The sequence below is a fragment of the Sceloporus undulatus genome, chromosome 1 (genome assembly GCF_019175285.1).
Source record: "Sceloporus undulatus isolate JIND9_A2432 ecotype Alabama chromosome 1, SceUnd_v1.1, whole genome shotgun sequence".
Taxonomy (NCBI): domain Eukaryota; kingdom Metazoa; phylum Chordata; class Lepidosauria; order Squamata; family Phrynosomatidae; genus Sceloporus; species Sceloporus undulatus.
Window position 1 is genome coordinate 210288079 of NC_056522.1, and position 16914 is coordinate 210304992.

The window sequence follows — 16914 nt, forward strand, 5'->3', positions numbered from 1 at the left end:
TTAAGAGAAAACTAATTCTTCTTCCCCTGAAACTATCCACAAAACAAGCCCTCTAGCACCAAAATAAAAAAATAAAGCCAAATCCAACAACTCTGAATTGCTCTGAATGTTGTATGTCCAGATCGCTGCTAATTCAGAATGAGTGAGGATTTAAAAAATAATATAAACACTTTCATTTGGATGTTGGAGAGAGTCTACTCAAATCTAGGCATAGAAACCAAGATTGCTATTTACATCTCTTACCTGAGAAAGGTAGGAGTGATCCTACAGGAAGAATGTCTCAGTGCATGTGTCTAGGCATACCTTATTTTGAGAACCTGCCTAAGGACAGTGCTATTTAGCATTGGCTGCGAAAAGTCTCCTTTACTCCTGTTGGTCTGTGATTTCAGCATGTTTCAATCTGGAGATCAGACAGTGCTAAAACATAGGAAGTTCTTACCAATAAGAGAAGCTCGATAATTATGCAATCAAGAGATGCGTTTGTTGCATAATCTTGTATGATCTAATCAGCATTATAAAATATACAAACAATCTAATCAACATTGCTCGAATTGTAAGGGTTTAAAAAAGCTATGTTATGTCCCCAAAGAAAACCCAAACAAGATAAGATAAGAAGAAGATAAAATTTGACAAGAAAATCTCACGAATCATACTGTATATGATCACTGCAGCGAGAATACAATATGCAAAGTTTTGGAAAAAAGAACAGACTCCAGAAGAAGAAGAATGGTTTGTAAAACTAAGAGAAGCAATGGACATGGATATTTTAACTTCAATTTTGAATGATACTACTAGAAAATGTATGGAAGAAAATTGGATATGTCTCAAACGCTATAGTAAGAAAAAAAGTTGGATTTTTGATTACGTATAATGTAAGGAAAATATCTTCTGCCTTTTGTATTTTATTTTTCATTTCTTGTTCCATCACATGTGTAGATTTAAACAATGAAAGAGTTTTAATTAAGAAGAGTATAAAACTACAGGGTCTTCATTTAAGAATATAATTTGAATATAAAGGAACCCAACAAACTTTGGATAAGATAAGGTGACCTTAACTGATATAGGAAGATTCATAGAAGTAGATACATAGTTTCTATAATATCTTTTTATTTATGGGTGTGTATTATGATGTTATGTTTGTAATTTGTTGAGTTAATTGTCTGTTTGTCTGTATGTCTTTTGTTATAAAGAATAATAAATAAATAAAGCTCAGTTATGTCCTCAAAGAAAACCCAAACAAGATATTTTGAACTCACTGCTTTTTTCCTCTTCTCATGTTCCACCAAAATGTGATTTGTCGGGCTTATTGCTTCCATCTGAATATCTTTGCCAAGTTTCCTGGGTACATAATTTTTTTTAAAAAAATTACACCTGTTGTGTGAATCTTTGCCAGACAACTTTTACCAGAGGAAACTGTTATAAATATTTTTCGTACAATCCCAGAACATGACATTAATTATGCAAACTTCAAAATGCTTCCAGCTCACAGCAGGATTTGAATAGTGGACCAGACTTTACCTACCTGTGCAAATCTGATGCAGATTTCATCCCCTCCGAAACACAAAGCCAGGTGCTGCAAATGTAACTGAACAGCAATAGAGATAGAGAGAGAGACAAAGGGAAGAATGTAAGTAATAAAGAAAGAAGACATACATTTTTACTTTAGCTTCTGACACCAGTGTTCTGCCCTGCCAAAACTCTGGTCAGTATTACATTTTTACCAGCTCTGTGTTCATATTTGCATGTGATGTAGCTCTGCATGATTAACTGAGCCTCACCCCAGTTCCACAACCACTATTTTGCAAGAAGAATTACCTGAAGTTTTATTGCTTCACTGACAGCATGTCCCTTAGTAGCTGGGTTGCAGGCTTGAATATATGTTCTTAGAATTTTGGAGAAAGCCAACAGGTCGTGATGCAAACCTCCATATGGCTTTGATGTAGGAAACAGAATCACAGAGTTGGAAGAAACCTTAAGGGCCATACAGTCCAAACCCCTGCCGTGCAGGAAGACACAACCAAAGCACCCCTGACAGATGGCCTTATTCATATTCAGGGGTAGCTGTGTTGGTCATGTAGCAAGACTCAACGAAAATACAAAATCCACAAAACAGTGATCAGTACCTTTATTGGTCAACCAAAATGCACAAACTACATCAATGCAAGCTTTCAAAGCTTCACTGGCTTCTTAATCAGGCAAAATGTGTTTAATAAATCATACAGAAGAAGAAAAGTGACCACGTTACAATCACAGGCCTACATTTTGTATCATATCTTGTTTCTGCTGTAGTTTAGTTAGTTTGGAGGGATCTCAATGCTGGCAGAGACCACTTCCCTTGGCCATGTGGGGACCGAGACAAAGGACATATTTTGCCTTATGAAGAAGCCAGTGAAGCTTTGAAAGCTTGCACGATGTAGTTTGTGCATTTTGGTTGGCCAATAAAAGTATCATATTTGCGATTTTGAATATTGTTGTATATTGTTCTGATGCAGTTAAAGCTCTATGTGAGCCATGGCTCCTGTAGACATTGGGAGGATCTTATTCCATTGCTCATATAGAATATATTCTGGTATTATACAGAATGAGTTAGCCATTAGAGCCCCCTCAATCCATTTTACTATGTCAGAATACAAGATAGATACCCGTCTCTCCACAACAGGTCAAAAGAGGCAAAGGCTGGGTGCACAAAGCACTTCTAGAGCTCCATCTGCCAAAGCAAACAAAGGGTTCCCCATGTATGGATAGAGCTCAGCACAGATAAGGGGCAGGAAGGAATCTCCCCTACCTCAGCAGCAATTGAGAAGTAGTGTCACTTACTTCGTCTTCATTTTCTTCAACACTTTGCTGAGCTTGTTGGTCAATTTTTCTAGTCCTTTGCCATATGTAATCTCCAAACTAGCCCTGTCAAGAAAATATTCCTAAATCATTATGCATTCATTCAAATCTCTTTAAAATTACTTGCTTTAGAAATTTACATCCCTAACTGCTTTCTATTTATCATCTCTACAGAGTCACAATTGTGGCACTATTGCCATGATCACAAATGCCCTCCTAAACCTATTCCATCAGGCATCAGCCACACTGAGAAAAGAATATCCTTTCTGCTGGCAACTGGTTGCATCCACCTGTACCTCAGTTCCTGGCAAAATGAATCTCTTTCTTTCAGGGTGGCTGATGACCAGTAAAGTAGGTTAGGGGAACAAAGGCAGGCTGAGCAATGCTACTTAGTTATGCACACATAACTAAGTAGGAGAAGTAGAAGTTCAGCCAGTAATAACAACAGCCATGAGCTGGCCTAGTTAGTAATTTAGGACTTTGTCACATCAGTCTACTAAAAATCCACAATCATGTTGGTATAGGAAGTGCAAACATACCAGTTTGGGGACAGTCACATTTGTATACTTTTTCAAAGGTGCCATGGTGCTGCTATAGTCCTGGGCATCAACCATGTCAAGAGAAGCAGGTCCATTCTTCTGGGGTGCAGGTGGATGGTGTTTTGACCTCCCACCAGCGAGCAAGGCTAAAACATGGAATTTTGACAGGACTCCTATATCTGACTATTGCAGCCTTGGACACTAGTAGGAGAGGGGTGGAAATGCCATCCACCAATGCCTTGATCACCAGCAGAATGGTCATCCTTATCACAGTGTGGCTGACACCTGGTCCATGAACAGATGGAAGATGAAGCAGCTACAAGACAGACTCGGAGTTCTGCAATAAGGTATAGCCACAGACACTACTGTCCTGCTGATTCCACTTTGACAGCCCCATGAGAGAAAGTCCTTACATTGGTTAATAGTTGGATTGAGAACCAGTATGGTGTTGTGGTTTGAGTGTTGGAATATGAATATGAAGATCAGGGTTTGATTTCCTCCTTAGCAATGGAAACCCACTGGATGATCTTGGGGGAGTCACACATTCTCAGCTCCAAATTTATGATGACCCTAAGGTGAACCAATCATGGGATTTTTTTTTTTTTGGCAGAATTTTTCAGAGGGGTTTTGCCTTGGCCTTCCTCTGAGGCTGTGTGTGTGACCTGCAGAAGGTCACCTCTGGGTTTCCATGGTTGAGCAGGGTTTCAAATCCTGGTCTCTCAGTCTCCTAGTCTAACACAAACCACTACGGCACACTGGCTCTGCTTCAAAGAATACCACTCATTAATTTTTGTGCAGACTTAAGACTGTATCTTTGCCAAAGGAAAGCAGATCTTAACCCCCCCCCCCCCCCCCCAGCAACAGATTTTCAGAAATCCTCTCCTAGTACACGTATTAGTAAGCAGCTCCCTGTACCTTGACAGCAATTATCTTGACATGTTGGAGCTGTAGTCCTCCCACATGCCTCCCCCCATAATTCATGTCACTCAGCCAGGGCCATGTTAAAACAGACATCATCTTTCCCAAGCCTTCTCCTAATGCTCTATCATGAATCAGTTATGCCCTCTTTGCCCTCAGTGTTCATGCAATTTCCATGAGAAAACATTTGCATCCCTCAACCACTCCCACTGGCTTTTACTAAGATGGAAGTTGTTAAAAGGATGCTCTTAGAATGAGACTTGGAGCAGGACAGAGATGCAGGACAAACTGGAGGACAGCTAACAAGGTTGGCCACGTGAACAAAAAAAAATATATGAGCACAAACTGAACGCAATTTGACACAGAAATGTTGTAATATGCTGAAAGGTGCATGCAAGCAAATGGGTCTCTTGGATACAAAGATAACAACCCCTATCTATGCACTGGTGCAGGCATGCACACCATGTACTCAAAGTGACTTTTGCTCTTTGCCTAAATCCAATGTTCCACTAGCACCCATCCATTTGTACAGCTGGACTTCCTTCCCAAATGCACAGAGTTTGGAAAAGTTATTTTTCAACTACAATTGTCATAACCCCACCAGCTACTATCACCATTCCTTATGCTGTCTGGGGGCGGGTCTGGAAGTTGCCCTTAAAAAACCTTTTTCTAAGGTCTGCTATCTTTTGTTCTGTCCAAAGATCTGGTATAAAGTGTTACCATCAATGGAACAAACCCTTGGAATCCTGGTCTGTGATTGCTTTTCATTGGATGACATGGCATTGAATGTCTGAACTGGGTCTGCTAAAACACACTGTCTTCAGGATGAAATGAATATTTTATCCGGGATGGTGTCTGTTCTGTAATGCCACCCTCTCTCTTTCACACACACACACACATATACAGAGAGAGATTGTGGAGATGATCAGAAAAAGTGCCAGCAAGCTATATCGGGAGGGGCTGTAGTTGAATGAAGGAGCACAGGATTTGCATGGGAAAATCTCAGGCACGCCAGTCCTTGGCATATCCAGCTAAATGGACCAGGTAGAAGGTGATGGCAAAGACGCTGGAGAGAGGCTGTCTATCAATATAGTATGTAGACAATAGTGAGCTTGATAGGCCATGGCCTGTGAGTCAGTATAAGGAGGCTTGATATGTTCCTACATGAAACTGAGTACTTCCTGACAGGATCAAATGAAACTCACCTCATAAAAAGTGTCATATGCAGTTCATTATGAAAGTAATGATGGCATCCCAGATTACATAAAATGAAGAGAGTTTTTCTTTTTCTTTTGTGCAGCTGCATTTTCCCTTGCCTTTATGTACAGAGATGGTGAGACATTTCAATGGTTTCATAAAGGCGCCCCACACAAAGGGAGTCCTGAGGTTTCAGGTGCAAGCCAAATCTTTTGCAGAATGACAGTTTCTATTTGGAATGTGCAGCTAATGAAATCTTTGATGTCTGCTCAGACCATCTGACAGGAAAATGAATCAGGTTTTCAAGATGAAATAAGTCACAGCTAAAGGCTTCTCTTTCACTCCACCATCTCTCTCTTTCTCTCCCTTTTTAAAAAGAACCCTTGGGTGAAAGACATCTTCATAAATCTTTCAGAATTTTGTTTGTGACCACAAAAGCAACAGTAATTGCCACAAAAAGAATCTAATAACTTGGCGTGAGAGCAAACTGAAATTGAGGATTAACATCTCCAGTTGTCTAAATGGCAGAATGTAAAATAATCTCCCATTTAAATCCAAAGGATATAAACACAGTTAACTTTGCTTTGCTTGCACTGAGGGACCTGTGTTTTGCAAGAAGTTAGCTAGAATTTTGAGGCTCCTTCTTCAGTTTCCAGCAGCCACACAGACACGGCTGCACTATGGCAGCTTCTGGCCTATATTTATCCCAAAACTTTGTAGACCCAGGATTATATGGGAAGAACCCATTCCTCAGATCAGTCTCCCTCCCTGCCTCTTTTTAAGAATGAACTGCATCATGTTTCATGCAACCTTGGATATGCAATGTTGCTCAGCAGTCTCAGGTGCTGCAGTTCTAAACAAAAGTATTAGAAAGTGAATCCCATGGAGTTCAAGTAAGACTTGTTTCTTGGAATGCAAAGGGATTTGTAGCACAGTTGAAACTAAATAAGCAAAAGATGTAGCATAACCTTTTGTCATGTCTACTAAAGCTTATGCTACAACATCTTTTGCTCAGTTGTTATTCTCAAAGGTGCTGCAACATCCCTTTGCATACTGATATTCCAGACTTACATGGCGTGTTCTCTGAATTCTACAGTTATTTCTTGGAAAAACATACTTAGAATTGTATTGCAAATGTCTGGACCTCAATGTGAGATAAGAGGTGTTTTTAGAATAAGGTTATGAGTTTACAGAGAGCCCTTTTAAAGAGAGAGCATGAATGCTTCTAGAGAAAGTGTATAGTTTTCAGGTTTTCTGTGAACATAAACCTAGGTTTTTCTTCTATCTTGTTCCCTACATTCTGTTATATGGAATGCAAACACACTTCAAAAATGGTCCTGTCTTTCTCCCACGGAGGCTGTTCTGGAAAGTAAGAAAATTATTCATCCTCAAATAATATTACCATGTAGAGACTTTTTAAAAGGCTATGTGTGAGTTCTGAGTATTAGCAGTATTGATGTCAAAATGCATGTTCAGGAGATTGCACAGCTGTGTCCCCAAGTTAAGTAAAAATGCACTGACATGACTGGAATGCATAGAGATGGCAGATGTGTACTGAGGCATATACATCACTGTCACACAACCACCATGAGTGCTCAAATTACAGGAGGTTCACAAGGGGCTAATGCTCCTACCTTTTGTGACAGTCTCTTCTGTTGTTGCTATGTGCTGCCAAGTCATTTTCGACTTATGGCAACCTATGAATGAGAGACTTTTAAAGAATCTTGCTATTAACACCCCTGCTAAGGTATTAAAAACTCAAGGCTTTGATTGAGCCATTCCACCTGTGTAATGCAGTCTTTCTCTTTTCCTACTGCCCTTTAGCTTTAATAACCATTATTATCTTTTCTAATGAGTTATGTGCAAGTATGCTAAGCCTCAGTTTAGTTTAGGTTGGAAAGCAGGGCTTGTGAATTTCATGAAGAAACCATCTCCCTCCCTGTGATCTGAAACCATGATCTGAATCCAGATCAGGAAAATTCAGGCACAATGCTAAATTGAGGCTCTATAGAGAAGCAGTGAGTCAGCCAAACATGTGTAAAATTTATCCAACTGATCCAAGAGAAAGTTTCATGAAATTGTCTCCACAATTTTGTTTCACCCAACTGTTTTTCACAGTCATCACATTCCCTTGGGAGTTTATCCCATTGAACTCAATTGAGCCTCCTTCTGATGCATTGGACTCTAGTGTTAATCTCAAGTGTGCCGTCTTTTCCAAAAGACAACTTGGGATGCCTTATTAAATTTTTGAATAAAACATCACTTTACAAGGTGTTCTTAGGATGTTTTTTCAAGGAGGAGGAGGAGGAAAATGCACTGCACCTTATGACTATATTTTAAACAATTCTTCAATCACTGCCTTTTCTTTGGAGGGAAATTTCACTATTTCAGCTTAACTATTGGTTGTTGAAACAAGCTAGGTTCGTTAAAATGGTTTCAAACTGTCTTATTTCCATATACAATAGTTCTGATTAGCCATCGACTGTCAGATTTAGATGGTAGAGTAAACTATGGTGGCTAATAGACAATGTATGTAAAAGCTTCCAACCTCCTCCTCGTAACCATGCCACTGTGCAATTCCAAGGCTTGCCCAGACTTAGTTAATCATACCAGTTTGTTGTCCTGCCACAATCATGTTAATTTAAGAATGAAAGCATACCAGTTTGGCATCATTTTTTATCACAGTTTTTCCCATGATAGTGCTGTGGCGATCCATGGGTTGTGTGATCTGTTTTCCACACTGCCAAACCCCACCTTCCAGAAGGAAGGGCAAAATGAGCAATCACGGCTGCCAACCACTTCCTGAAGCCAGCTGTTGTGTGAAATTACAAACAGCAGCTGGCTTTGTGAAGATGTTGGCAGCTGCAATCATTGCTCCTCCCAGATCCCAAAGCGTGGGGCTGTTATGTGCACATTCACACAGCAGTTCTGGACTTCAGGAGAAGAGGACAAGCAATCACACCTGTCAACCACTTCCTGAAATTGGCAGCTGTGTGAATATGCACACAGCAGCTGACTTCGGGGAGGTGTTGACAGCCATGATCACTGCAAGGGGAAAGGGATAGCAGGAGAGGAACAGAGTCACACCCACTCAGACCACGTGACAGCATGAGAAGTAGAACTGCAACAGAAGGGACTTGTCGCATGAAGGCCATAATGGAATAACTGTGAGAGTAAGAGCCTATTGATGGGTTTTGCCTGTCAATGAAAAGGTGCACAACAGTAATGAATGGAGTGCAAGGCAACAGCATGACAGACATGGTGTAGTGTGATAAGTACAGTGGACCCTTGTTATATGCTGGGGTTTGGTTCCAAGATCCCCCGTGGGTAACAAAATCCATGTATGCTCAAGTCCCATTAAACATAACGACATAGCAAAATGGTGTCCCTAAAAAAATGTAAAATTAAGGTTTGATATTTGAAATTTATACTTTTTTGAGCATTTTCAAACCGTGGATGCTTGAATCCATGTATACAAAATCCGTGTGTAAGAAGGGCTGACTGTACCAGCCAAATATGCTTCTATTTTGGAGCCCCAAATTGGACACTGTGGCCCTCTAGGATCTGGAGTGTATCCACCAGAGTTATATAATGTGGCATATAAGCACATTTAAGAAATAAGTTGCAAAGTACCTATCTGCTGGGGATACTTTGATTATGTATTCCTGTATATCAGGCCCTTGTGGTCTCTTCCAACTCTATGATTCTATGAAATTTCACTTTTCTTGCCTCATGTGATTAAAAACCTTGGTCTCCTCACATGATAAGATGGGTTGGCATTAAAACGCAATCAGCATATACTTATGTAAAAGGAATATCCATATATGTGATATTACCTTGAAGCTTATCTTTGATGTAAGGCTTTTCTACATTCATGTGCTATTCGCTCCAAATGCCCAAGTAATTACTGGGTGAGTTCATTGCCTTAAAGCCACAGGAGAGCAAGCAACATGTGTCCTGTTCAGCCAAACAAAGGATATATTCTATGTCACAAATTTCTTCCTAAGGACAACAACCTTTACCTATGCAATTTTGAGAAAATAATTCACATCTGAGTAGAGAAAAATGTTGAATTCTTTCAAGCTGATCATACAAAGGCTGAGAAATGGCATGGTGTAGTTTTGGACTGGCTTCGGAGACTCAAGGTTCAAGGCTCAACTGAGCCACAAAACTCACTAGAAGACCCTGAGTCAGTCTCCTTCTCCTCTTCTCTCTCTGCCAGACTGCCCCAGACAGGGAAAACATGGGGAAAAGGAGGAAACCATGTGCTCTGGTTCTTAAGAACACTGAAGAAAAGGACGATTTAAATGTAACTAATATGCATAAACATTCACCCATACCCACCTCTGTTGAAGAATAGATAAGAGTTGCTTGCAGAAATGGTCTCCATTTTTGGAAAATCCTTTCAGCTCTTGATATGCCTTGTCATACTGAAAAATAACATATAGATTGTGGTTGAAATACTTCCAGTCTGTACTATTTCTGCCTGGTGCTACATGATTCTGAGGAAAGGATCTGGAACAGGAAGAGAGCAGGTGGGTGGCTTGCTGGCTAGAAAATAATTCTTCACAGCAGGAAACTTAGAGTTTTGGCACAGAGAGCCAGTGTTACTGGATGAGATATACCGATTGATGGTATGCTTTTTAAACAGACCATCTGGTGAAAATGTGCCCAAATTCTAGATTCCTGTTTTGTATTGTATTGTTTCAATCTAGGTCAAAGGTTTGGATAGCCGGATTGCAATTTCTCCCTGGAATCTGGCCAGGATCTCCACCCAGCAGAAACGATACCGAGGAGACATTTTTACAAGACTAGCACCCACACAAACATACACACCCTTTCCCATCATTAATACACTGGTTTGGTTTGGAATCTAAACTTTAAAATGATAAGGTTCTCACTTAATTTCCCCTCATGTCAAGATCCACAGGATCCATCTCATCATGGAAATATGATGCAAGATCTATTAAAACTACCCAAAAGTATTCCCAAGACCAAAACAAATGGCTGGGGAGTCATTTTTAGTCCTCTCTTGTCAACTTTTTATCTAAGGCTCAGCTGCAAAAAACCACCACCACAAACAGAAGGACAATACTAAATATGGGATAAATCAGTACTCTGTAATTAAAAACACATGAAACATAAGTAATTCCTTACAGTGCGAGATGCAAGAAAACTTTTCCCCTGTGTCTTCTTCATTCCCCCCAAGCATATCTTTTAAATGGTCTGATTTGGCAGGGGCAGTTGTGATTAATCTTCTGCCATCCCATTTTTTCAACTGCTTTTAAAATGTCCCAGATTCTCTCTCCTCCTCCCACTTTCACTTTTTGTCCTCAAGTGCCTCAAACTGAGTTCAAAGTGCAAAAATAGTTTGCACTCATTTATTTCAGTGGGGCTGAGGAAAGATCAGGTGCGTCTGGCCCTTCCCAGTTGGCCCAGCAAAAGCAAACTGCTGTAGCTTCTCCCAGCTGGTGTGATCTTCATGATTAATAACATTTGCCACCTTGACCCTGATGTTGCCTGGTCACATATGTCCCAGTTTTCATTTGAGAAATGTTGGAGGGTATGAACATGTCCATCATAGAAAAGCTGGCGTGCATCACCCAGACTTTCCTTGCATCCTGAATGACAAAATTGAAAGAAGACGGCTCTCTACCTTCCAGCATCCACTGACAGTGTGATGCTTGCTGGCCTTTTGCAAACCAGAATGGATCATGCTTTGGAAACTTCTATGAATGGCAGCTGTCAAAAAGGAGGCCATTCACCACAGACCCATCTCACTCCACCTGATTCCACTGCAAGTATTTTGCCAAGAAGGAAAGAAGTAACTGACAGTGAAAAGGTTGCATTGAGGACATAGATATTTCAGGAAAAGACAGACTTTTCAGCATCTTAATATGTTTGTTTGTGTGTGTGTTTTCTGGGAAAATGGAATCCTGTGAACATTTGGTAGAAAGCAACTTGTGTTCAAAATCAATGGTGTTAAACCAGCAGTCATCCCCACCTCTACTCAGCATGGTTTTATTTGTTTTTTTGTTTTTGTATTAATATCTGTCTGTCTGCCTATTTATTTCTAACAGAAGCATTTATCCCACCATTCCACTAAAAGCACTCAAGGCAGCTCACTGCAAATAACAACAAAATGACATAATAAAAATAGCCCTGTCTCCAATGTTAGACTGCAAATAGCCAAAGAGTAAGACAGAATCAATTATTACTGAGCAAATTTTCTAGGCCAGAATTCACTAAGGCGATTGTATTCATGATCTATCATATGCACTTGGCTATACGTCAACCTCATTTGTAAGTTGAGGGCAGGTCTGGGGGCCAAAATTATGGATTTTGATATGACCTGTGGGTAAATCAAGGGTAAAACTTAGAGTCAGTAATGAAGGATGTAAAGGATGAAGCAAAGGAAGAAGATGCCAAAGAATTTACAAAATGATATAACTGTGCTCATATTACAGATTGGATGGATGAGAGACAGAGTGTGTGTATGTGTGTGTGCGCTTCTTTTACGTGCTCCCAGGATGGACTAAGCTCTCACTTTTCTGCCACTCTATTCAAAGAAGAGAATGGTTCTTTTTATAAATAAAAGTTAAAGTACAGTAATTACATTGACCCGTGGATAAGTCGATCCAGTTTTTGGGGGTTAACTTTGACTTAACTTTCTAGACTTATATATGAGTATATACAGTATGTATTTAGTGGTTTTGGCAATGTGGAAGGACCATGAAAATCTTCAGTTACTGGGCATCAGTCACTGTAATTGATGGAGGTTTGGTCTCCTGTCAACTGGGAAGCAGCTGACTGACATTTTTACCTCTTCCATATGTGTTCTCCAGTGCGTGGGGGAATTGTGACCGGGACCCAGTTTCTGACTGTCACATCAAGTTTGTTCATGGGAAGAGGTGGAAACTGCTTCCCATTAATCACAGTGGCTGCTGCCCAGTAAGTGAGGACTGGGGAGTTAGGCTGGGAGATACAGTGGTGCCTCGGGTTACGAAATTAATTCGTTCCGCGGCTAATTTCGTAACCCGAAAAACCTTCGTAACCCGAATTGCCATAGGCGCTAATGGGGAAAAAAGCCGCGGCTCTGCCGCGGCTCCATTTAAACAGCGCCGGCGTTTTTTCGTAACCCGAAAAAACGTTCGTAACCCGAAACAATAAATCCCTATGGGATGTTTTCGTATCCCGAAAAATTCGTAAGTTGGGTAATTCGTATCCCGAGGTACCACTGTACTACATAGCCATGTAACTAAGGGCCAGAACAGACAAGCCAAAATAAAGCTGCTTTGAGTCACTTTAGAGGTATGTTGTTTAAATGACACATGCATCTTAAGAGGCTAGAAGCTGCGCCAAAGCTGTACTCCGGTCCTTAGAACTGGAGTGTGGCTTTGGCACGGCTTCCAGCCTCTTAGGACACATACAGCATTTAAAAAGCATGCCTCCAAAGTGACCTGAAGCAGCTGTTCAGGCCCTAAGGCAGTTAGCTAAGTAACTAATAAAGAGAATTCTGGCCTTAGCATTCTTGAAGAATTTGTTGTTATGAGCCTCCAAGTCAACTCCAACTGATGGTGACCCTATCCTAGGGTTTTCTTGGAAAGATTTATTTAGAGGAGTTTTGCCATTGCCTTCCTTTAAGGTTAAAATAATGTAACTTGCCCAAGGTCACCCAGTGGGCTTCCATGCCTGAATGGGGATTCAAATGCTGGCCTCCCAGAATCCTGGTCCAGCCTTTAAACCACTAGGCCACATGGGCTCCTTTCCTTTAATAATATATCACATCTAACTGAAAGAAAGAAACTTTACTATGGCAGCTTCCATCAGCTTGTCCCCAATTCTTATGTCACTTGACAACAGGGGATGATGCAGCTTGCTAGGGAAAAATACTCTGTTAATATTTTAGGATGGATGTTCAGCTTTTGTAATGCGTTGCACACACTGACAAAATCAAATTGTACAAAGTAACAAAACAACAGCAGTTGACTCAGTTTGTGCAGGCATGTATAATGGATGCAGAGCAAGTAGAGAAAGGCATCATCGTTGGCAAGGAACATCTCAAACTCTTTCTTCAGCAACCCTTTGATAGACTTCTAAGAATCACGCTACACACCAGACCCAGTCATGTAGCTGTTATTCCCAAGATGGTTTGTATTTGTGTCCTTGTTATTGCAGAGCAGCTGCAGAAAACATGGAAATCTGGATCACGGGGTAGAGCTGGAAAAGTGTATTTGTCTCTTTTCCTTCTTTCTGAGCTGCTTTTTCATCACAGTTCTCTTCATGTTTACTCAAAAATAAATCCCAGTGTATTCAATGAGGTTTATTCCCAGGAAAGTTTGCTTAGCATCAGCTGGAAGGTAACTCATCACAAATAAAAATGGAAGCTACAACATGTTTATTTACATATATACACACCTATATTATTTACCCACACATGCTTCAGAATGCATTGTTCCAGGCTGCACATATATATATGGCAACAACAGCACAACAATACTATTTTTAATGTGAAGTCGAAGGCTTTCATGGCCGGCATCCATAGTTTTTTGTGGGTTTTTCGGGCTATGTGGCCATGTTCTAGAAGAGTTTCTTCCTGATGTTTCACCAGCATCTGTGGCTGGCATCTTCAGAGAAATATTATTTTTGCAAGGTGTGGAGTAGTGGCTTGAGTGTTGGACTATAACTTCAGAGACCAGGGTTTGATTCCTAGCTCAGACATAAAACCCACTGGGTGACCTTGGGCACATCACATGCTCTCAGCCTTAGGGGAAGGCAATGGCAAACCTCTGAACATAATATTATTATAGTTTTTTGTGGGTTTTTTGGGCTATGTGGTCATGTTCTAGAAGAGCCTGTTCCTGACATTTCACCAGCATTTGTGGCTGGCATCTTCAGAAAAGAAGATGCCAGCCACAGATGCTGGCAAAATGTCAGGAATAAACTCTTCTAGAATATGGCCTCATAGCCCCCCAAAAAGTCACAAAAAATATGGATGCTGGCTGTGAAAGCCTTCCACGTCACAATCCAAACAGAAGCTTATAATAGCATATTATAAACCTATATTCAGTTATTAGACCCAACTTGTGTAGGTCCATGGATGCAATGGAATTTATGTTAAGATTGATGTATCAGGTTGATTCAGGGGCAACTGGTTTTATGCCAGTTATCCAGCCCCCAAGAGGGTAGTGGCTGACTGGGACACTAGATATGGGCAAAAGCACTCTGCACCACAGAGAGAGGCCAATTCATTCTCTAGTAGAGATAGACCCAACACATGCCATCACCTTTGGCTCCAATCTCCTTTGAGAACACCTTCTGTAGCAATAGTCAATAATCAGGGTACAAAGAGTTTTCTGTCATCCTGTTAACATTTATTTGAATAATGTCAACCCATCCACTCTGTTTTGAGCTTTGCTATGCTTTCTCCAAGAAGCTAGGTCTGCATTCAAAAACCTCACAAAAGCAAAATCAGCTGATGTTCATACATACATTCGTGAGCATCTCAGCAGCAGCAAAGCATTTTTGGGAGTCAGTCCCATAGAATAGCTTTCTCTGAATTGAAGGCTGCCAGTTGTGCTGGAATACAACCCCCATCATCCTCAGCAAACACAGGGCCTCAGACTGGGAAGAGTTTCTCGGGGGGGGGGGGATGAATTCCCTCAGATCATAAGACAAGCCCATTAGAAACATCTATATACATTGCACAATATTAGTTGGATACCACTCTAACTGTCATGGCTCCATTGTATAAAATTCTAGAATTTGTAGCTTGGGGAGGTAATGTTAAGAAAAATGATTGGTTCTCCACTTAGGGTCACCATAAATTGGAAGACAAACGTGACTTAATGGACATTTAAACTTCTAGATCTGCTTGAGATGGACAAATTAACGAGAGGCTTGGGAAATGAAAATACAAAGAAGATTGGCAAGACATACTAGACTACCTCCAATCAAACTGGGGGGAAATAATCACTTTGGGGCTGGAATCCGACTAAAATGGAAAAATATTGGTTACTATTAAGAAATTAGATTTCTAAGCTGTACACTTCTTCTACAGTTATCTTTTTTCATTTCTATAATTTTCATTAAATTCCAATCTCTCGCCTTGTTAAAGTAAATCCAGAGACTATTTATGTTAGTGGTAATGATTATGGAAGTATTCCAGAAGAAAAGAAGGCTTATTTTGTGTAATTAAAGATAACCACAAATATACAAGGGATTAGCTCTAAACCAGCAGTAAGGAAGTAGTGAATGTCAGTAAGATTGATGTAATTGTATTTATTGTAATCTTTTGGTATTGAATGTATGGAAGAAATGTATGCCGTTTTATAAATGTGTATTTTTAAAATGAATAAAAAAGAAATAAATTGGAAACAACTTGAATGCACACAACAACAACAACAACAACAACAACAACAACAACAACTCTGTGTAACTCCCCACCTGCCATATAAACCCTAGCCTGAGTTCCCTCATCAAGGTGAAAAGCAAAGTAACCATCACCAAAAACAAAATACAGGATGAGGGTAATAACTTTCATTGGTACCTGTAAAATATGGATAAAATGGCACAAATGCAGCCTAAACTTTTGATTCTGTTTCTCAGAACTCTTCATCAGGCATGAATTGTAGAAAAATTGGAGACTGGCATGGAGAAGATGTGAGAAGTCTAAAAATTTGGCCAGGCATCTGTATCTGCAGCTGCAAGAGCTTTGCACAGGGTCTGTGAACAGGAAGGGGGTTGAAGGATCAGCTTTCAGCTTACTGGAACGTAAGGATGCCAGAAAAGAAAAGGGACAGCTCTCCTGTCCTGCTAATGGTTGTGCAGAAGAGAGCATTTTCACAGGTGTTGCTTAAACCACAAGCAACACCTGCTGAAATTCCCTCTGCCACACATCCTTTAAAGGTACAGGAGTCCCCCACTCATCATTTCAACTGGCAGTCCTACTGGGATGTGCAGTTAGTGGTCAGCCTCCAGCCCCACGAAACAGAGGACTGCCTGAGACTCATTGTGATGTGCACTGGCTTCTGAAAGACTAAGAAAAAGGACAGTTTTTATAGCAGCTGAGCTGGAGAGTAAATTTAGTTGATACACTAAATAGTTTCAAAGAATCTATCTTCTATAGTAATCTATCTTCTAATTTCAAGGACAGGCAGAGAGAATGAAGGGGAGCTTTTAAAAAATAGCATGCCCAGTCTGAGTTTACTCACTGTGCAGCCTGCCAGTGGGTTCTTCATTCTGAACTGTGGCTTCCTGCTGGAGCATTTTCCACTCTGGTCCAATACTGGGAGTTCCACCAGGCTACAAGTCCCATGGCAGTTAATAAGATGAAACCAGCAAAGCAAAACAACAGGTAATTCAGGGTTTAACCCTGCCGCAACTGGTTTTATCCTTTGTATTTCCTGCTACATAAATCAAGCCA

At 40.5% G+C, this 16914-nt stretch overlaps 2 protein-coding genes across 5 annotated transcripts in view; one reads left to right on the forward strand and one right to left on the reverse strand.

Moving 5' to 3' along the window:
• Nucleotides 1-16763, reverse strand: part of NOSTRIN (nitric oxide synthase trafficking) — a 36791-nt gene extending 20028 nt beyond the window's left edge. Inside the window, exons 1-5 of the mRNA XM_042450239.1 lie at nucleotides 16703-16763; nucleotides 9834-9919; nucleotides 2818-2901; nucleotides 1523-1585; nucleotides 1257-1338 (exon numbers count right to left, since the gene is read on the reverse strand). Of these exons, the coding sequence (XP_042306173.1) occupies nucleotides 1257-1338; nucleotides 1523-1585; nucleotides 2818-2901; nucleotides 9834-9919; nucleotides 16703-16729 (342 nt within the window). The 5' untranslated portion in view covers nucleotides 16730-16763. The remainder of the gene's footprint in view (nucleotides 1-1256; nucleotides 1339-1522; nucleotides 1586-2817; nucleotides 2902-9833; nucleotides 9920-16702) is intronic.
• The window catches only part of LOC121921681 (bile salt export pump-like), a 390920-nt gene that overhangs the window by 135006 nt on the left and 239000 nt on the right, over nucleotides 1-16914 (forward strand). The window lies entirely within an intron of this gene.